The sequence below is a fragment of the Typopeltis vanoorti genome, chromosome 9, assembly GCF_054136105.1.
Source record: "Typopeltis vanoorti isolate ZY-2024b chromosome 9, IOZ_Tvanoo_1.0, whole genome shotgun sequence".
Taxonomy (NCBI): domain Eukaryota; kingdom Metazoa; phylum Arthropoda; class Arachnida; order Uropygi; family Thelyphonidae; genus Typopeltis; species Typopeltis vanoorti.
The window spans coordinates 83,810,144-83,833,707 of NC_143557.1; the positions used below are offsets into that span (position 1 = coordinate 83,810,144).

A 23,564-nucleotide genomic window follows, 5' to 3' on the forward strand; every position below is an offset into this window, starting at 1 on the left:
CCTCCCATCTAAAGACGATCACAAATATTCATATTCACGAAGTGCTTCTCGACTAGTACAAAGAACAATACAGTAACTCCTTAGCCAACCAGGTCAGCAAATTTGAAATAATCTGTGTTTAGCTTCTATGAATGGTTTTTTTGTTTTGTGAAATAGTTTCATTTATTTATTTTTTACGAGTTGTGGGTAAAAAAAACACTCTGAGCTTCTCGAAGAAATAACCTGGCTTTCCTGTCCCAAAGATGGAATAACTCGGGCACTACCCTAAAAATGTCAAGAAAAAAGTTCTCTAGACGAAGACTAGAATCGAACATATCACAGTCATTTTTTTTTTTGGGGGGGGGGGGGAGTCTATTGCTATTCATTCAGACATAATTCCAAAGGGCTACATAGACATCGTTCAACCATCCACAACTTCTAAATTCCATTTTATTACATTGATGTTCAGATTAGGATTCAGTGCTGAATACTTCATTGTTCTTTTGTTTTTCTCTCCTCATCATATGTTTACAATCGATGAGGAGAGAAATCGAAAACATTTAGTTTACGCGAATGAAGATTAGGTCCTGTATTTTCTCCATCGATGGTGGAAATAACAGTGCTCTTTAGTTATCTCTCATATAGCATCCATTAAAATGGAAAAGTATTTTCTATGAGTTTTTGCACAGTCCAACTAATTTTCAGTGTTGATTCATTCCATTAGACGTTACGTATTTGTTGTGTAAAATCTTTCGGAATGCAGTAGCATGGAATTCTCTACACTTGCTAAAAGCCCCAACACAGATTTCCAAATTGATATTTTCCAGTGTTTGACAAGTGGATGATATATTAGCTTTCTCAGGGAGATATGGACTGTATACATCGGTATTTAGGTCAATATGTTATATGGGCTCATAGTCACCTGTAAATTGTCATTTCATTAGTATTTTGACAGCTGCAGACTTGGGAAGAATGCTTATTCTTTGAAACACCACATGGTAGAGAAACATCATTTTGTTAAAAAAATCTTACTTAAGATTAGCCATTATACTATTTTTTCGATGAGTCTTTCACTCCAGTAGATTTGTAATAATAATAAAAATAAATTTCTGTAGGGTTATAAAATATATCCGTAATAAAATTAATTATTTGCAAAAGTCATATTTAGTTGCATATTATTATTATTGCTTTAGTTCCTCATGTAAGACTTGACAATAGGTTAATTTTATTTTTAATCCTCTATGCTTTTAGTTGAGACTATACACTCCGCCATGTTCTTCACATACCAAGCTAAAAGTTTTGTTACAGTGTAATTGTAGTTTATATATATATATTTATATTTTTTAGTATTATTATTTTAAAGTAAAAAATACTTAAGTCCGCAGCAATGTGGTTGTGTATGGCGAGAATTTATTTGTGTTAGTTGTTCTGGTGAGTTAAGATTTAGAACTGAGAAATCCCTTTAAAAATTATTGGCTTCGTATATACTTCTCGCTATAATGCTGTACTTTTATATAACGGTAGAGTGAATGAATGAATGTAATCGAATTTATAACTTTATCATAAATGTGTTGTAATCATAAGGTGGGTTGTATCCGTTAATTGTCATTTCCGATTTCCTTCCTGCTGCTACGCTTCGTGATAGTAACGGTCAAAGGCCATCCTTGTTTCACGAGTACGTTATACATTGTTCTTAATGTTAATGCTTCGACATATGATTGGTATTAAATGATGACCATTGTGAGAGAATGTATTGGGTAACTGTTTTGTACGTCGAATTACTTTTCCATCATATTTTATTTAATTAAATGGAAATCTTTCATAATATTTAACGTATCTTGTTGGATGAGAATGCAGTGGTTATTAACCTCTTAACTGGTATAGTACAAAACTGTTGAATGGAGGTGCGATAATTTCGTTAACTGTTATTATTATTTAATTAATAAAAATTTATTTAAAAATGGCCGATTTAAAAAATAAATTATTCAAATTGATATCTTCATGTCATTTATCTGTTATTTATGACTTTTTTTTTTTGACTAACATATAAGGATTTTAATGATGGATCATATAAAATATGTTGTAAAGCATCCATAGATCGAGAATTAAGGTTGGAATTATATAAGGCATTAAATATGGCAATAGCATTGCTTTTTTTTTTTTAAGAAAAAAGTAGTAAAGCACTTAAAAATACCTGTCCTTGATAAAAATGATTAATTCATAGCATGGCGTGCAGTTTGGGCAGATTCATAATCAAAGTTAAGTTTGTACCAATGAAATGATTTAAATATAAGAATAATTTAAATTAATACAGTATCCTATATAGAATTAAAAGCACACATTAAACTACCACAGTTATTATTCAAGATGATAAAAAATATCTGACTGAGCACTTGATAAATGTGAACGAACATGAGTGCCTGTTTTAACCTAGTCATCAAATGTAATAATAAAAATACGGCCAAAATTCAAAATTCGATAGTTCATTTAGAGTTAAGAATATACGAATTTTTTTTCTCCACATTCTAAGAAAGCCATTTCTTGCTTATGAAATCACACCATGTCATCATTCATGTAATATATTTTATTAATATATTACATGAATGAGAAAATAAAAGTATGATATTTACATTTAAGAGTTCAGTAGATGTTTGACAATTTTTTATAACTATCACTTTCATCTAGATCGCTGTTACTTGATTTTCTATATTCAATTCAAAGTATGCTTTGATGCAAATTATTTTAAATAGTTGTTTTTTGGCTTACATTTTTCTTTAGTTCTTTAGAGAATTGAGGCAAGGGATCTTGTTGGGAATTATGAAATTCAAGGGACAAATTGCAAAAGTTTTAAAGATTACTTAGAAAATTGCTGCTATAATTCAAAGTTCCCTGATAAATAAGTATGAGAAGATGCTAGTTTGTTCCCCTGATGTTTATAATGTTCTAATCAAGCTGCATATGCAGATCTAATGATAAGGAATGGGGAGAGTGATATAATTGACTTTTGAGCTTTTTAAAGGATACCAATAGATGGAATTTTTCCTTTTATGGAGGATTAGAGCATCCATGGAAGTTGAGAATGAATGTGGTGAAGAAGAGGGGAACCTGGATTTTTCTCTCATGGAGTGGTACACGATTGGAATGGATTGCATTTGGAGATTTTGAGTGCAAGTAGTGTGAATAAATTCAAGAAAAGGTACAACAGCTGGGGCACTTGATATGTGGCCTCACTTGATGAGTCCTTGACTCCCTGGAGGTTTCTCGTAATAATAATAATAAGGAAACATGGCAGAGACAAAAAAAATATATATAGGCAACTTGGCTTAGTGAGCAAGGAAAGGGTGATCTGAACTGTGACAATATTGAATGAATGAAGAGATAGCATCAGGGAATAAGGAGAATGAATTTCTTGACTACTTAAGATACAACAGTCTTATATAGTACATAACAGAGGACACAAGGGTTAAGTCTTAGGTCTTGTTATATCATCAGAGGATGTAATTGTCAATAGAGTGACCATGAAATGATTACATGGGTTGCAGCTATTCACATGAGAACTTCTATAAAGAAGAGATATATGTGGAACTACAAGGCTTATGAAATTGCAAGACTTATGCAAGGATTATGAAAAGCTTAGGAAACAACTGGGAACTATAGCGTGGAAAGAGGAGTTGAGTGGAAAGGATATAGATGCTGTGTGGGAGATCAAAAGCTATTTAACAGCAGGAATGTGTGAGTGTATTCCAAAGGTGAAAAGGCTAAACAATGTAGGAAAAAAAGAGATTAAGCATGAAATCTGGAAGAATGCACTGTGGAGGCAACATAAGATGAATGTTAGTAATGATCAGTTGCATGAAGAGTGCAAAGAGCAGGCCAGGAAGGACTTGATTGGTAAAGGCAGCATAAGTGGAGTAACAGAAGAAATTAGCCAATCAAGCTAAGAAAAATCGTAGCGAGTTCTTTCAATATGTGGTAAGTAGAAGGAAAAATTGCTATAGGAGGATTCTAGTTGATAACACTGGCAGATTGGTAACCAATGCAGAGGATATAGTTGAATTATTCAATGAACATTTTATCAGTGTATTTCATCCTCATGAAAGAACATCAGGAGAAGCTGCAGTGTAGAATGTATGGGGAAAAGAGGGACTAATGGTGAATGAGCAGGAAGTATATGAGTAATCAATTATATATTTGGTTTAATCCTTGATCCAAATGTAAGCAAACAAAGTTTGTGCCTGAAGTATTTTCAGGACTGGGGTAACTCGTGGCAAAGGTGGTATAACTTCTCATCACTTGCCTTAGCATCTCATAATGCAAAGCACATCTCCTTGCAGACATGTATAATGCTATGCATTAAGGGAAAGTCACTACCCAGACTGGTTTCAACCTTTATTGAGGTCTCATCAGTGGGAGCCAAACCCAGAGGTGGTGATACCAATGGTGGAAGTAATGGAAAAGTCATATTTCCATATACCAGTTGCCAAAAGGTGTCACACCTTATTATTAAAATTCTCTGGATTAGAGATAAGTTGATGGAAGTTTTTTTCAATTGTCAGAATTAAGCAAACTTGATGTTAATAAGGCAGTAGGATTTGACAGTATATCTTCACATGTCTTGAGGGAATATCTTATGAAATTAATGGCACCTCTGGTACAACTATTTAACACAATTCTTGCAACAGGGCGAGTCCTGAGGGAGTGGAAAGTGAGAAAAATTATTCCAATTTACAAAATAGGGTTAAGGCTACAAATTGTAGGCCAATCTATGTGTCTGGGGTTGTTAAGGTATTAGAGAAGATGATGAATCCTAGTTCTCACCAACTCCTTCTCTAATACCCTATGACAACTCCAGACACACAGATTATAGGCAGATCTGTGTATTTGGGGGTTCTTGTTGTTAAGGTATTAGAGACGGAAGTTGGTGAGGACTAGGATTCAGAAGTGGGTTGATAATAGCAGTATTCTCTATGATGGTCAGCATGGGTTTGTTGGGGGGGGGATGTCATGTTTCATCAATCCACTTATGTATTACAACAAAATGACAAGCTCGCTTCATAAAGGAGATGCATCTACAGGGGTGTACTTGGATTATTCAAAGGCCTTTGATAGACTGTTGCATGACAAGCTAGTAGCCAAACTGAAACAGATGGGATTAGATAAACTATTAAGTTGGATAGTTGATTGGCTGTCGGACAGGTATCAGCAAGTTATATACAGAGTGGTATCCTAGAAGAGTAAAATCATTAGTGGACTCCCTCAGAGATATATTTTGGGACAATTATTATTTAACTTGTATGTTAATGACATTGGGACTGGCTTAACTGGAGATGTGCAGCTTCACTGATGATGCAAATTGGGAAGAGCTGTGAGAAGTAGAGTAGATGTTGTGATCTTGCAGGAGGATCTGAATAGACTGCAAGTGGACAAATGATTGGAGCTGTTTAATGTTGCATAGTGCAAGGTTTTGAAATTTGTTAGGCAAGGTTGGGATGCAGAGTATGGAATTAATGGAGAAATTTTGAAGGTGCAGGAGATGACAAATCTAGGAGTGATGGTGGACAGAGATTTGAAGTTTAGTGGTTACATTGCAAAAGTTTTAAGACCATCCCAACAGATTATGGCAATAATGAGGAAGACATTGACATACTGTAGCAAACAGGTTATGATTACCTTGTATAAGGCTTTGATCGGGCCACATATGGATTACTATGCACAGATTTGGTCACCTGGTTTTCAAGGGGGGGGGATGAGGATGTATTGGAGAAGGTCCAGAGAAGGTTTACTAGTTTGTCAGGTCTGTGGGATGTCAGATACCAGGAGAGATTGAGGGAATATAACTTTCAGAGCCTTGTGAATAGAAGAAGAGGTGATACGATTGAGACATAAGTTGAAGGGTTGTTACAAATTAATTTGAAGAAGATATTTTATAGAGGTTGGCAAAGGTAGAACTAGAGGCCATCCATGGAAGCTGTATGAGTAGGGTGTGAGAAGCAGGTTCTTTGCATGGAGAGTGATTGACGAGTGGAATGCATTGCCTGAAAGTGTGATGAGTGCAGAAACTGTGAATGAGTTCAAGGTACAGGGTTATGATCTTTTGGCATAAGAAAGTATGGATCTCTTGCAGTGAGTCCTTTGGCTCTATGGAGATCAGATAATAATAATATGAAAGAGTAGAGCTCAGTCTGCAACTATGAAGTCAAGGATAAGACACTAAAATTATTATCAAATAAATTATTTATTAGTCATGAAGCGTACTGAGCTGGATAACTTCCCAAATTTAGGAAAAGGTTTAAATGATAATTTAAACCTTTTTTTAATGATACTAAAGCAAAAATGGTAGTCAAGCAACTGAAATTACTACAAGACAGACCATACAAGGATATAAGAACATAAGTTACCTTCATAACTCTGCTACTAGTATGCTCTTTCTTGTGGTTATATCAGCTGCTTTAATATAATTTTTGTTCTTAGTGTTTATCAGCACTTTTCAGACCCTTTTCTTATATATATATGTATATATATATATAATCTTTCTAATAAAAACTAACTTTTCTATAAAACTTTTGTCTTATTCCATGGAATTCTGTGTGTAGTAGTTAGTGTAACTGGCAAGACCTAGCTTATCAGAATCTTGGAGAGAGGTGTAATTTCAGTGTTCTTCCAAACATATTTGAGCAGATTGATATGTCTGCATATAATACAAGAACTTAAGGAATTCTTCAAATCCTGGATAAGAAAGAGGAGGATTTTTATCCTTTAGAGAATGTACGATTGAATTTACTTTGGGAATTGGATGGAAGAAGACTTGATTGTTAAACAGGCATAGAAGTCTGGTGGGTGTTGCTGATTCATGTTTGGTATATGGAATGGAGATTAGAAACATCTTCTGAAGGACTGGGATGAAGTCCAGAATTATTAATACCATTGTTGGTGATGTTAGGGCTGTGTTAACTAATTTATTATTTGATAATTTCAATGTCTTTTTCTTGAATTCTGATGTAACAGTTGGATTGAGCCATCATCCTGCATTTAATATAGATTATAGCATGCTAAAATTTTCAGTCATATTTTATTTGTCTCTGTAACTGTGTGTACTTACATGGCCTTGAAGTGAGACAAAATTCTACTCATGTTAAAGAATTTATTTCTACCATAAGTGAATTCTATATTTTAATTTCTTATTGTTATGGTAGGAGAATGAGCGTTCATCTCAATATCCCATTTCATAAAGATCAAATGTTAGTAATGAAGTGAAAATGGCATTTTTTTACATGATGAATGTAGTGCATCACATGCGCTCATTTTATTTTCAAACTTGGACGTATTCGTTATAGAGGAGTTGAAACAATAATTCCAAATAATCAATACACTGCTGAATAGACTAATTTTTGTTAGGTTACATGAGTTTGTCGCTTAATACGTTTCAAAAAAAATTTTTTTTTTTTTTGAAAAAATAAGAGTAAACAAGAAGAACAAGAGGCTCACAAATTTGGGAAAAATTAACAATGGGCTCATGCGAGCCCCTTCTAGCTCACCACTATTTAGAACTGATTGGTTTTAAAAGGTTAGTTACAATTTGAAAACAGCTGCATTTTTTTCATAGATTAATACTATTTTATTAATGCTTTTATTACTCTGAATGAAATGAACAACAGAAAAGCTTAGTATGCAAATATCAGAATGTTACTTTATAGTATATTAGCTGTGACTGGTAGATTATAAATCTGTTTTGTCATGCTAGTATAGTTTGCCCACCGTTTGTAGGTCTCTGCTTGGCATCTTGCCAAGAATAGTCGATTCATGCTGAAGGGGTGAAAGAAATGAAGGACGTACGAATTGTTCGCCAACATGTGAAATAACGTGCTTTATACGTAAAATTTTCCAACTTTTATACAAGCAACATGGTTAACTACAATAATCATAAAAGAAAAGTTAATTTTCCGACCTGTAATAATAAACAACTCATCCCACAATACGGATTGATTACCCTATTATCAGAATGGATTCTCCTTTTTCTGACATGCGCAGAAGTGTCGAAGGATCTCTAATCGGTGGGCAAACTATATGATAGTAAATTATTCAGTAGCCAAATATAAGTAGTGTAAACATGCTTCCAGTACCAACACTAGTTTACAAAGAACTTTTGATCATTGTCTAGCTCTGACTGAGAACTATTACAATGTATAGCCAGTCATATCTTGGTTGAAAGTAATTATTTTGTCACTGAATTTAAAATATTCAGTTATTATCTTACTTCTTTACATGAGAGTTTGAAGAAGCTCTTGGAATTGGAAAGGGTCCAGAGGAGATTGATTTAGTTGATTTCTGGTCTCTAGGATGTTTAGTATGAAGCAAGGTTGAGAAGATGCAATTCACAGAGTCTAGTGGATAAGAGGAGCAATATGATAGAGACCTATAAGTTGGTAATGGGTTCTCATCAAATTATTGTTGAGGTTTTTCATAGAATGTTGGGAAGGAGTGTTGTGTTTTGGAGGTGGAGGAAGAACAAAGTCATCCCTGGAAGCTGTATAAGGATGTATGAGCAAAAGAGTGAGAAGTAGGTTTTTTGCATGGAGAGTGATGAATGATTGGAATTCATTACCTGAGAGTGTGGCATCTGAAGAGAACGTTAATGTATTTAAGGTATGGTATGTAAGCTCTGTGTATGACAGGGACCTCACATGATGAGTCTTGAAATTCCAGGAATAATAAATGATGAAATATATTGATGGCATGTGGAGGCTAAGAGAATTTTTTTTAATAACTACAGGCAGGGCTGTCCAAAGCACTGCCCGTGGGCCACATCTGGCCCACGGTGCAATTTTGTGCGGCCCACCTGTGAGTTTGATTTTCACGGGCGAAAAAAAAAAAAAATTTGAATCGAATGCATATTAGATATTTAAATTCTAACACTAATCGATAATCTCGATGTTGGTAATTTTATTTGGTGTTCTTACATCATTATATACCCATGCGTTTTTCAAATATTAGATGTGTCAAAGAAGTGTTCTTACTCTGTTTTGTTCCAACTCGCATTCTCCGGGTGCTTACGGGGAACGTGAGCATGCGATTAGTGTTGCTTGTTTGTTTGTTCAGCTATCGAGGTTGTGTTGCTCCTTCTCACCAAATTACTAGATACGCATCGTGATGCTGCCCTTGGATAAATATTTTTTAAAATGCGGCCCTCAGATAAATATATTTTTTTAATGCGGCCCTCAGATTACCTAAGGTTGGACAACCCTGACCACAAGGAATCCTGTTAAAAAGAAAAGGAAAGTAGGTGAAAGAAAGATGATTGCAAGTAGCAGATTGTGCTGGTCAGGTTATTGTATGTTTAGCAAAAATAGACAAATGATGGATACTGGTTTCTCAACAGTGCCCATTTTCTACTGATGTCTGTGTATCTATAGAAAAGAGAGTGCAAAAACCAGCTGTCTGAGAAAGTGGCTGGAGACTGGCAGATTTGGAATTTGTAGTCCTAATAGCTGAAGTTGCAAAAAGTGGCATTATTAAGTGAAACATAATGTCATAGAAGTGAGGTTTGTACCAGAAAGGTTAGAGGTATATGACAGTCATCCAAGGGAAGAGAGAGATAGAGATATCTAGTGTTGGCAGTTGAGCTGGGTGTTGTAAGAGAACTACATTTGAAGATCATTTATAAGGGGAAGAGGACAGGTGATATAGCAGAGTCTTGAGTAAGACTTGCATTAATAGATAACTGAAAAAAAAACCATCATTACATGCAGTGAATGATCTGAGAGAAGACAAAACTGCAGCCCAATTACAATAGGTGGAAGCATAGACAGACAGAAATTACACTGTAACCTTCACAAAGGACCAAGAGGCACAACTGCTAACGTGATCTTCTTAATCATTGTATTAATTAGTACTGAAAAGATTTGTCATGATATTTTTTCTTTATACCATTGGTGACGATGAGCATGCAGAGCTAATTTTCATATAAACAATTGTTTTGTGTTTGTGTGTCTTCCAATGATCTGTACAGGCACATTTGGAAGAGATGCTGGAAACCTATTTTCTTGTTTTAATGGTATCAAACATGAGAAACTATTGTTTATTATTGCACAAATGTTGAATAGTGCTTGGCATGATGTTTAGGGCCACCTTGATGAGTCTAAGGACTCTGTGGAGTAGCCCATATAAAAATAATGATTAACTAGTACTTCAAATGTTCTCCAGTATCAAGAGAGAATTGGTTTTCTTGTAATTCTGTTATGTCTTCCTTTGAAATATTTAATGAAGAGGCACCACATTAAACTGACTAAAAGATTTGTCATGTTTTTGTTCACAGAATTTCTTCAATTCTTTATATATGAGGTTATTTGATTTGTGTGTAGTGTTGAGTAGTTTTGACAGATGTCTTGATGAGTGGTTGGTGAATTGCTGTAATTAACAGAGAGTGTTTTCTTTATGGATTTTTTGGGGCTGCAAAAATTATTGCTATCATGGGAATTTTAGTGATTAATTCTTTATTTCTTGTTATGCAGAATCTCTCTCTCATTTACCAGAGAATTACTATCCATTAGTAACTGTTTCATGAATTCATTATATTCTATATTGATCATTGTTTCATTTATTAGCATGCTAGGTGATAAGTAGAGGACTGTTTCTTTTATGTTATAGTAATGGTTGGCTTCTCTGATCTCTGTTTTTTGGTTGGAGCTATGGCATAGTACAATTAATTGCTTAATATCTGTATGTTTGTAAGTTTTTTCATAAGATTTATGCCTGATTGCAGTTCTCTGTTAGCTTACTAAGGTTTTGTATTAGCAAATTTTTTGAATGAAATTGCATTCTGAAATGAGGAGAATAAGGATGTATTGAAAAAGGTCCAGAGAAGGTTTACTTAGTTGTTGCCAGGTCTGTGGAATGTCAGATATGAGGAGAGATTGAGGGAATGCAATTTACAGTGCCTTGTGAATAGAAGAAGAGGGGATATGATTGAGACATGAAAGCTGTTTAAGGAGCATGTGAGCAAGGGAGTGACAAGCAGGTTCTTTGCATGGAGAGTGATTGGCGAGTGCAGAAACTATGAATGGATTCAAGGTATGGTTTGATGATCTTTTGGCAGAGTATAGTAAAGTCATTAGCCTCAATATACAAGTAGCCCAGTCGTGAAGTGATTTGAGGGACAAACTTTGTTTGCTTACACTTGTTATATAAAGGATGAAACCAAGAATATAATTTCTTGGTATCTTTAATTTATAGTATAACCAAGTGAAAAAACTTGGAAGATCTGTTTCTAATGCAGAGTATTTCAGTAATATGGTGCAACACCTTTTGACTACTTCTATATGACTTCATTATTTGGTATCATTTCTGGGTTCAGCTCCCACTGATGAGACCTTAGTATGGGTAGCAGCCCTTCCCATAATGCATTGCATTATAGGATGCTAAGGCAGTCGATGTGAAGTCATTAGCCTTTATCCAGGTAGCCCAGTTGTGAAGTGACAATGTGGATAAAGGATGGAAACAAGAATATAATTTCTTGGCATCTTCAGTTTAGAGTATAGACCTCCTGCAATGAGTTCTTTGACTCCATGGAGATCAGATGTTAATAATAAAAATTTGTTCTGTATGATATGAATCTGCATTGCATGTTTCTTCATTATAAATAAAACAAATATCAAGTATCCTTTCTTTTAGGCTTGCACGGTGATCCGAATGCATTTTTGGAAATTATGGAGACAACTACCGTGTTTGAATAAAAACTTTAGTTTACTATTACTAAAATTTTACAATTCGACGTTTCGACCTTTATGTTAAGGTCATCTTCTGGAGCGTACAAATATACACAGGAAACAAGCTATACTACAATCATACTGGTTCGTTAAAGACACTGACTAACCGCTACCACAATTGTTGGCCTGACCTCTGGTGGAAAAAAAAAAAAAAAAAAAAAAAAATTATACATCAACGCTAAAGTCCTATTATTTGTGTTGTCTACTATATATATACATATTAACATTATATTAACATCATTCCAGCCAGTTGGAGTGGAATGGTTTCTAATAATAGCAGATTGGCTAGAGTCCTGACTTGTGTTGAATCTTTCAAATTAGGTTGGCTGAATGTGTGCCATCCAGATCCTTGGAATTTTCATACCATCTTTATTGTTGATATTTGGGTGGTTTATCAGGATTTCGCAGGATTCTTTAAATTTTCTTTCGTACCATGTTTTTGTACGGTGTAAGGAGCAGGTGCTTTTCCAGTTGATTTGGTGTAAGGTGTTGAGTGCGTGGTCTGAGAGGCCTGCTTCACCATAATGGTTATATTTAACATTCAACATTAAATATAACCATTATGGTGAAGCAGGCCTCTCAGACCACGCACTCAACACCTTACACCAAATCAACTGGAAAAGCACCTGCTCCTTACACCGTACAAAAACATGGTACGAAAGAAAATTTAAAGAATCCTGCGAAATCCTGATAAACCACCCAAATATCAACAATAAAGATGGTATGAAAATTCCAAGGATCTGGATGGCACACATTCAGCCAACCTAATTTGAAAGATTCAACACAAGTCAGGACTCTAGCCAATCTGCTATTATTAGAAACCATTCCACTCCAACTGGCTGGAATGATGTTAATATAATGTTAATATGTATATATATAGTAGACAACACAAATAATAGGACTTTAGCGTTGATGTATAATTTTTTTTTTTTTTTTTTTTTTTTTTTCCACCAGAGGTCAGGCCAGCAATTGTGGTAGCGGTTAGTCAGTGTCTTTAACGAACCAGTATGATTGTAGTATAGCTTGTTTCCTGTGTATATTTGTACGCTCCAGAAGATGACCTTAACATAAAGGTCGAAACGTCGAATTGTAAAATTTTAGTAATAGTAAACTAAAGTTTTTATTCAAACACGGTAGTTGTCTCCATAATTTCCAAAAATGCAAATATCAAGTAATTTGTATTACTCCGTTTTGCTCTGAAGGAGATTTATGTAAGATAGATTTCTTCAGTAATACTTACTGTAATAAAGGCAGATAATGCAACAATACAGATGTAGACTAAACTATTTACAAGAACAAATTTTATTATTGCAGATATATTGGCCTGAAACTAGGCCATTATCAGTTCACATGGACATTAACAAGGTGAAGCTAGAACAGTGAAAAGTTATTCCTTTTAAAAAGGTAAAAAGGAATATTTCTTTGCTCTGTCTTCACTCTGTGATTGTGCTTGCAAAGTGATGATCTGTTAGTTTCAGGTCAAAATATTTGCAATAATAAAATTATTTATTCTTGTGAATGTTTCTAATAATTACTTGAACATTTAACTAGCCTATCCCATATATTTGTGTGAAGAACACTATTGCTGGTGAATTTGAATCTGAAATTGTTATCTCATAGAAGTAAAGAATTTAAATAAGCTCCTACTTGGATTTTTAAGTCTGAGTATTGGTCTTTATTTCTACATTTGATTCAGCAACATAACTTGATACATCTGTATTATGGCTCTGGCTCCCTGCCACAGAACAAAATTGTGTACATGCTTTGCTAATCTTAAGATGAATGATATGAGTAGTAGCTTCCCAAAAAAGAATTCAATGAGTGTTTCTCTTCATGCTATATTACTAAAATATTAATATTTATAAGAAAGAATTGGATAACAAATCTGAATTTTAAACTTTGATTTTAATATATTATGCTAATACTATTATGTTCATTATTATGTTTATTGTTGCATTCAGATGGCATACTCATACTTTAACACTTAAATCCAGCTGATCACAAATTTCAAATTAAATTATTTTACTGGATATTATTGTTTATAGATGTTCATGATTTTATAAATTTTTTTTACAGATACCACAAGAATTGACAAGGCTGGTCCTTAATATTCTTTTATCGATGTAAATTATTGTTTTAGGAGTGTGTGAACGTCAGTAAAATGCTGGTTTACAATTTACAAAGGTTTGTGTTCGTGTTGAGCTTGTTTAAGATACTTTGTGTGACATGTATATCAGAAAGATTAATTATTCCTCATGATGCACAACCTGGCCATATCATCAAAAATTTCTTGCCTGGACAAACTATAAATTCTTCTGTGGATAATGAATACATAAGATGTTTTATGGTTTTGAATAATGGCATGCTGATTACTACACAAAATATAACACATCTTGAAAACAGGCAATTATTTCTGATTGTAGATAATCATTATAAAAATACAAGTGACCTAGTAGAACTTTTTGTTAAAAACAGGGAGAAAATGTTGAAATTTAAGCAAAACCACTATTATGGAAAAATATTGGAAAATCAGCCTTCTGGAACCTACATTCAAGGCCTTGAGGAGTTTACTGCCACAGATGATTTTTCACAAAATCTGACTTATCATTTTTTATCCGGAAATGAAAAAGGTTTATTTGCATTTTCATCCTTTAAAAAGAACAGAGTTTATTTATTGGCTACGCATAGTCTTGATCGTGAAATGCAGTTGTTGTACAAATTGACAATTCAGGCTTCAACTTTAGATGGAGATAAGGCTTTTACAGTTGTACATATAGTAGTAATGGATATGAATGACAATCCACCAGTTCCTGAAAAGGAAAACTATTTTTTTAACATACCTGATAATACTGATATGTATTCAGTTGTTGGAATAGTTCATGCTTTTGATAATGATGGTGATCATCCTGTTTACCATCTCAAAAGCAATAACCCTCATTTTAACATTGTTCCAAAAAGTGGAAAAATAATTCTTACTGGTCAGCTTCAACTTCAGACATACCACCTGCATTTGCAAGCTAATGACAATAGAAAGCCACCTATGTCTAGTTCAGTTTTCAATGCATATATTAGCGTTTATCCTTCAAAGTGTGTAAAATGTATTGACTTTAAAGGCAAAGAGAATAGTTTGCTAAGGAAGAAACGTGCTTATCGTCCAACCAAGACATATAGGTTTAATGAATCTGAAGCTCTTCCTGGAAAAGTAATGTTCTTTTTAAATAAGAGTGGCAGAGAAGAAACTTTCAGATTAGAAAACGAAAGTCGCTGGATTAGTGTCGATCCAAATGGTGGTGTAAAAGTAAAAGAACCCTGGGATTATGAACAACTTGAGAAAGAAAAAACAATAGATTTTTGGGTGTCAATCATATCTTCACATTCACCAGGTGAGAGAATCATTTTTGTTATGATATTTAATTACCCTTATCGATAAAGAGTTTGTAAATATTCAGTTTTGACTGCATGGATGTGTCAGGTTTTCAGAATTGGAAACCATACCTTGGCTTCATAGAAACACAATGATATTAATTTTAATTAATCTTTCAGTTACACTTATTCTGTTTGTGTTTCAAATCACAGACGTTGTCACTGAGTTTGATTGTTTGATCATATCATGATTATGTTTATTCTGTTTATCAGGTTAAAGAGGTTGTTTTTGAGCAAACTTATATGTGACTCATTTGTTGAACATATTCATGTTTGGGCTGTATATCACACAAGTCGATTGTCAGGTACTTATTTGATTTCATATCATGTCCTTTCTTCTCCAGCTGTGTGTATTTTTGCAAGACAACCCTATGTTTCAGGATGTTTTTGATACAATTTTTTGATAAAAACAGTTTCTGAATTATTTCAGTGATGATACAGTTTCATAATAAACTGAAATTCATAGAAACAGTTTTCTTATAAGCTGTTGAACATGAGTATTAAAATGGCTAGAGGGTGTTTTGTTTTGACTCCCTCAGTATATAGCTTTAGCATTTATGCATAAAGTATTTAAAACGTTATATATAAAAACGCGTTCACTATTAGTGTGTTCTTTTGTTTCATATACCAAAGAAAATTCATAATTTTCTTATGATATTTCACTTTTTTTTTTTTTTTTTTGCATCAAACAGTCTCAGGTATGTAGATTTTAAAAGCATACCTGGGAAAAATTCATTGATTCCTTTTTTAACACAAGTGATTGTCAAAAATAAGATTAAAGGATTAACAAAAGTTTTTTTCTGAATTTCTTGGAATAGACTTCAAATGACTTGTTTTGCATGCTGTGCTCTACATCAATTTATATATGATTTATGCCACCTCCCAGATGAATAATGTTATTGTGTAAAATCGCTCATAATAAGTGATTCCATAACTTATGTTTAGTTTTACAATGGTTTTAATTCAGGAATTGTATAAAAGTTAATATGAAAAATGTTCAGTGAGATCTTATTCCCAATAATAGTAATTCTAGTAATAATAGTAATAGCAATTTGAAGAAACTACTCATAATGAGACACATTTTATGTAAAACAATTCCGTAATAAATGTACATAATGTTATTTGTGATGTACTCATTTCTGAAATATCTAGGATAACCGTCAGTTACACTAATGTACTAAAGGATTTTCAATTATTTTTTTGATTTTAAAATGACTGATGTTAAATTTAATGAATGTGTGGACAGAATAACTGCAAAATATCATAAAAATATTGACATTAAATATTTTAAAGATGAAATTCTTCATTTCATTGCATTCATAAAATGAGAAAATATCACCGATCCTGTTGAATTTATTCCTGACAGCCATGATAAATTCGGAAAGTGATTTCAAAAGATTTGTCTCTAACAATAAATTGTACTGCATGTCTTGTAATGATTTGCTGGTACTATTTATTTGTTGTAATAACTTATCCCATAAAACTGTTAGTAATGAATATGAAACTGCTTTACTAAAGCAGTTTCATATTCATTAAAATATACTGATAGTTTCTTTGCCTCCAATCTACTCATTGGTTTTTCATTGTCAGACATACTAATTTGAATTAGAGCTTCTTTAACATTTTGATAATTAGATTTTAATACTTAAACTGCATCTGCTCTTGATGCCCATCTAGTGTCAGTTATTCTTTTTATATGTCGAGATTGATGTGTGTCATACTGTTTATGAGTATATTCCATCACTGATTGGACGACAAGAAATGTACATATAAATTTTGAATAAAGTCAAAATAATGCAATGCATCAGAACAGGATTTTGCAGCACAATTTCCTATTAAATTTAGGTTATGGCTAGTGTTTTAATATTATGTTTTATTCTAGCTTACAATCTGCTGTATTTTCCAGCCATATTTGCTGCATTATCGTACGTTTGACCCCTACAGTTTTTTATATCTATAGATAACTCCCCAAAAATTTAATATGATCCATTCTAAGTATTCAGAATCATGATTTTCGATTTTGAGGAATCCAAAAAACCTTTTATATATGGAAATCAATATTAGATTATTTTATCTTAAATGAAAAGACATCAAAGTTTTCGTTAGATATTAGAGTTTACAGAGGATATGAAATAAGTAGTGACCACTTCCTCGTTAAATTAAAATTAAGATTACCACCTAAATGGCTACAAGTAACAAGAACAGAAAGAAAATTTAAAACGTTTGTTTATAAAACTAGACTGTTAAGTGTTCTCTGCCAGGTTGGCAGGATAATGACCCAGAGGAAGACCAAGATATAGGTGGATTGATATGGTACAATGTGCCTTAGATCAGTGCTTCTGTCGTGACGTTCTATTTTCATGTTATGTTCTAAATCCGCCATGTTGGTTCAAGTCACTCTTATCAATATAACAACTAATTGCAAATTGATCACCGATCCAAAAGTAGGGAAATTTATAATTATACTGCGCCACCCTATTTTTAGATTAGTCTATATAAAATAGTAGGATCAATTCTTAATTAAGTTAGCAGTCTCTTCATTTATTTAGGCCGAATTATTTACTATTCCACTTGGGGTTCCTGCAAGATTCGAATATTTATGAACAGTGCAATAAAAAGGAATTCAGGCAAACACAATATTCAGATTAACAAAATAAAACATTTAATATATGATATATATATATATAACAAATACAAGAATTCTGCTTTAAAATGAAACAATACAATCAACTTAATTCATCTTGCTAAGTCACTCATGACAATTCAATGTTCTAAACTTTCACATACAATTCACAATTTTAAAATCACAAGCTTTCTTAACTCAAGTTAATAAAACGAAACTTCTCATTTAATCAGTCTCCACATATCTATCAGCTGTACTTAATGTTTAAATTCACAGGAAGCACTAATCAAGGTAGACAATATTCCAAGCAATCTTATTTCGGACTTTGAACTTCGAAGATATGTTAATGTTAGAATAAACAAACAAGTATGACTACTCTTACCAGATACAATCTTCAATACATCAATTAATTGTGAGCACACTTATGAATTAACTTATTTACGTTAGCGGAACACATTAATAAAGATTCTCCAACGATTTAACTGAACTACTGTTAATCGCGCTTCACTACTCAAAAAAAAAAAACACATCAATAAGGCACTGATAATTCTTCTTGTTTACTTTTCTCAAACTAGTTAATTTCAATATAATTCTTCTCGGGGCAACATAGAATTAAGACGTAATCCTAGATATATACATTCAGTATATATATATATATATATATATATATATTACTTAGTTTTAACACTTTTACGAATTTTAACACATTCGGTTGAATTTTATTGCTGCCTTGGGAAATCGAATTCACACACACATCTAATTAATAACAATAGTTTTTAGTTAGATACTGTGTTTGCCCATGCAACATATGGTTTTGTTTCTGTCTATATATACAGCATAGTTTCTGTATGAGGGGGACATGTGATTCATTAATTAGTGTTTTTATCCCAGTTGTCTCTAATTGCACTATTTGTTGAGAAATATATTACACAGACTCCTTGTACCTTATTCACTAGCATAATAAAAGTACTTGTTTTTATTGCCTCTGCAGTATAGTGGCTGTTAGAGAGGGGGTGTTGTTTACCACTGCAGGGGAGTTACTATCTCCCCACATGAATTTGTTTAAGCGTTTTTTCATGTGTGAAGTATATGCGAAACTTTTATTGGTGACAGAAAACTAGCTCGGATGACAGTGATAATATAAAGCGAGTTTTGATATATATATAAAGTCAATATCAACAGTCCCTGATTATGAACGTGTGATGAAAGGGACAGGAAGATTTGGAGCTTACCTGGAGAGCATTCGAAGTAAATACAATTCATCACTGCTTTGAAATGAAACATATGAATAAGCAATGTTTACTAATATTCATTAAGCGAAATACGCAGGAAGCAAAGTTTGTGAACCAACACCAATACGTGAATTTTTCCATTAAAATATAAAAAATAACAAAAAAGAAATAATAAATAATAAAAGTTAAATACGTTTCTTTTAAAATAAAAAAAATCTACTTAGTCTTAAAACATTTTAAATTTGTTTTCATTATTTCATGGCCCCCCTCAACAAAACCTATGGCCCCCAAGGGGACCGCGGCCCACAGTTTGGGAAGCGCTGCCTTAGATGATAGAAATATAAGATCTGATAATGATAATATTGGAGTCTTGACAAGTGAAGGACTGATTTGGAGGAAAATTGTAGATAGGAAGTTAGTAATGATGTAAATTTTTCATGTAGTACTATCATATCCTGTACACCCCTTGAGGGTACATGTCAGGAATTTGATGATGATGACGACGACAAAAGAATTAACCAATATCTAGATAAAATAAAACAAAATGAAGAAATAGAAATAGAATGGCTTAATATAAAAATGATACTAAATGCAGCAAATGAAAGCTTAGGAAAAACCAAAAAATTCAATAAAAGGAAAAAACTGAAGATATGGATGGGATGATACAACTAAAGAAATAATCAAAAAAAAAAAAAAAAAGAAGCCTATCATAAATGGTTAAGCAGTAAAAGACTAGAAGATGTAATAGAATATAAAAGAATAAGAGCCATAGCTAAAAGAGAAGTCAGAAAAAGACATAGAGAATCATGAAACAAATTCGTTTCTAATTTAGAACATGATTTATATAAAATAAGACCCAATGTATATAAGATTTTGAAACACCTAAATGCAGATACTAAAGAAAACATAAAATTAAACACCGAATTGAAATTAGAAGAATTTCTAAATTTCTATGCAGAATTGTGGACAGACAAATATTTTAAAAAAGACAACTGGCAAACTTTTAATGAAATGAAAAGGAAATAACTAAAGAAGAATTAGAAATCAGCCTGAAAGAAACAAGAAATGGAAAATCACCTGGAGAAGATAAGCTAGGTTCAGAACTATATAAATATGCAGGAACAAGATTCAAAGAAGACTCCTGTTATTTTTAAATAAAATTTATACAACTGGTAACCCCCTCCCCCCCACAATAGAATGGAAAAAAGCAATTGTGATTCCTATCATTAAAAAAGGTAATAGAGATGACCCTAAAAACTATAGAGGTATAAGTATACTAAATTCCTGTTACAAAATATAGCAGAATTTTAAATAACAAACTAATGAAATATTCCGAAAACTTTATTTTAAAAGTACAGAATGGATTTAGAAAAGGATGATCATGTATAGACCTAGCCTTTTGCCTAAAATTAATAATAGAGAATACAATTTTCAAACACATATTGCATTTATTGACTTTGAAAAAGCATTTGACAAAGTTAAAAGAAGCATTTTATTTAACATATTAAAAGAAAGACAAATACCAAATAATGTCTTGAAGGTTATTTTCCACTTGGTTAGGCTATAATAAATTGAGTTTAATCCTTTACCAAAGTGTAGGCAAACAAAGTTTGCGCCTGAAGTATCTTCAGGACTGAGGCAACTCATAGTAAAGGTGGACTAAGCTCCAAGCTCTCATCACTCCTTGTCTCAGCATGTGAGACAAGGAGTGATGAGAGCTTGGTCCACCTTGTCTCAGCATCACTCCTTGTTTCAGCATCTGAGACAAGGAGTGATGAGAACTTAGTCCACCTACGAGTTGCCTCAGTCTTGAAGATACTTCAGGCACAAACTTTTTTGCCTACACTTCGGTAAATGATTAAACTAAATTTATTATAGTCTAACTAAGTGGAAAATAAACTTCCAACATCTTTGTCTAAATCCAGAGTAAATTAATAATAAGGTGGTACACCTTTTGGCAACTCATATAAGTAAATATGACCTCTCCATTGCTTCTGCCTTAGTATCACCGATTTTGGGTCTGTAGAGGCCCTTCCCTTAATGCATAGTATTATACATCTTCGCAAGGAGATGTGCTTTGCATTATAGGAGATCCTGAGACAAGGAGTGATTGAGAGCTTGGTCCACCTTTACTACGAGTTGCCTCATTTTGCGCATAGTTACTTCAGGTGCAAACTTTGTTTGCCTATACTTGGGTAAAGGATTAAACTTAATTTATTATACCAAATGATATCCTAAAAGCTATCATAAGTATATATGAAAATAATCAAATACAAATAAGATTAAATCATGAGCTATCATATATGAGAGATATAAACCAAGGGGTCCGACAGGGATGCCCCCTCTCAGCAACTCTCTTTAATATTTACCTAAATGAAATATTAATAAAATGGAATAAAAATTTCCATCAAGGTATTAAACTTTCTCCTACTGTGAACTTAAACACTCTCCTTTTTGCCGACGACCAAATAATAATTACAAATTCTGAAGATAACTTACAGAAAGCTATTTTAGATCTAAATGAGATAGCCAAAGATTATGGTATGATAATATCAACAGAAAAATCAAAAACTATGGCCTTTAAAGGACAAGATCCAGCAAGAACTAAAATAGTAATAAATAACAAGATCTTAGAACAGGTGAATTCATTTACTACCTAGGATGTATGTTCACATATGAAAAAGATATAAACCTAAAAATTCCAAAATAATTAAAAATAACAGGTGTAATTAACTATATTTAAACCAAACCTAGTTCAAAAACAAACCAGGCTAAAAGTATAGAATACATTAGCCCTACCAGTCTTATTGTATGGAATTGAAATCTGGACAATAAAACAAAAAGACAAACGAAGATTAATAACAACAAAAATGAAGTTTATGAGAAAAACTGCAAAGTATACTCTATTTGATCACAAAAGAAACAAAGAAATTATGAAAGAATTAAACCAAGAATCAGTAATATAAAAAATTTAAAAAATAAACATAAATGGATGGAACACGTTCAAAGAATGAAAATGGAAAGATTACCGAAACAAGCCATTAGGAAAAAGAAAAGCAGGTCTTCCTCTTAAAAAGATTCAACGATGACCTCTAAGGCCAGAACTGGCCACGCTGTAGGCCTAAATCACATATGCAACGATATGCATGATGATGATTTTTATGAACAAAAAATTTTTCTGAATTGTTCTTTAAACTTTGATGTCCATTAAATTTATAAATTCATCACATACAATGTGCGATAAATAATTCACTTTGCCTCTACCTGGATTACTGAATCTTTGCAAGTGACTTTTCAAAAAAACTGTCGAATTCCACAAATACTTGATGCAACTTGTTAAATTTCCCCTTCAATTAGAATCTGTGCCGTCTCTGTGGCCATGAAATGCTAATCCCAAACTGGCTGATAATTTTACAGTGGCACTCGCTCATTTTAAAACGGTTTGCCAATACTTTTGCTCTAAATCAATATGCTTTTCCAAGTGCGTCTTGATATGCTCAGTAATTGATAATCGTTTTTGGAAAGTGAACATTGATTTGAAATGACATTGGGAAGATTCGTGTTCTTTCATGCTTCGGGCTAAATTTCTCCAATTATTGAACCCAACTGAAAATTTTGTTTGCAATTCGGAAAACAGTCTGCACACATAACAGTAGACATAATTACTTGTTCCTGAAAATAACCATTGACAAAATTCTTTGGTGCCATTTGCTTTCAATGAAAATTAAATTCGGAAATATTTCTATAGTAAGATTGGTTCCTATCTGTATATTGTACTTTAAGAGTTGTAACATCTCCATTGTTACATGGTTTATTGATTAAATAGTATTCTATCATGTTATCAGATAAATTCATTGGCTACAATGCAATATCATTGGGAAAATCACAATGGTTTTCATTTTTACTACAGTCTGCTGAAACAACAGCAAATTTTGTTGTTGTTTCAATTGCTTTTTGCTATTTTGTTCTTCATTAGGAACATCCATAGCATAAGGTTTTAATCCTTCAAATTGTTTTCTAATCTTCTCTTCCTTTTCAGTTCGCTCTTCAGTTCTTTCCAATTCCTCTTCAGAGTTATTTTGTTCCTCATCAGTAATATGTATAGCGCAAGTTGTTGATCTTTCTCTATGTATCTCGATTTCCTTTTCAGTTTGCTCAATTAAAAATTTAGCCAGTGAATTTCTAATAATCAACTAAAATGCAGTGGATTTTACTGTTTTGAATGGGCCCTTGCTGTTGATTCTAATAACTAGTGATCACAATAAGCAGTGCTTACTGTATATAACATAAACAATAATATAATACATGAATACTTGATAATGTTTCTTTTACAAAAAAGCGACACTAAAACACCAACCACACCAAACGCAAGCAGTTAAGAACGTTTTTATTCGTTAGCACAGTTTGCAAGAGAAGATCAACTGTGCTTATTTGACTGGATAGTAGGTATGTAAATGCACAAAGAATTTTAAATATTATTTATTACCTAAGATATTTTCTCATGGTCGAAAAGGAAATTTTATTAGTCAGTTATTAAGTAGTAAA

At 32.8% G+C, this 23,564-nt stretch overlaps 1 protein-coding gene across 1 annotated transcript in view; it reads left to right on the forward strand.

The window, feature by feature from the left end:
* Nucleotides 1-1,280: 1,280 nt before the first annotated feature.
* Nucleotides 1,281-23,564, forward strand: part of LOC150103211 (neural-cadherin-like) — a 540,895-nt gene continuing 518,611 nt past the window's right edge. Inside the window, exons 1-2 of the mRNA XM_090397648.1 lie at nt 1,281-1,410; nt 13,818-15,124. Coding sequence (XP_090253774.1) covers nt 13,903-15,124 — 1,222 coding nt within the window. The 5' untranslated portion in view covers nt 1,281-1,410; nt 13,818-13,902. The remainder of the gene's footprint in view (nt 1,411-13,817; nt 15,125-23,564) is intronic.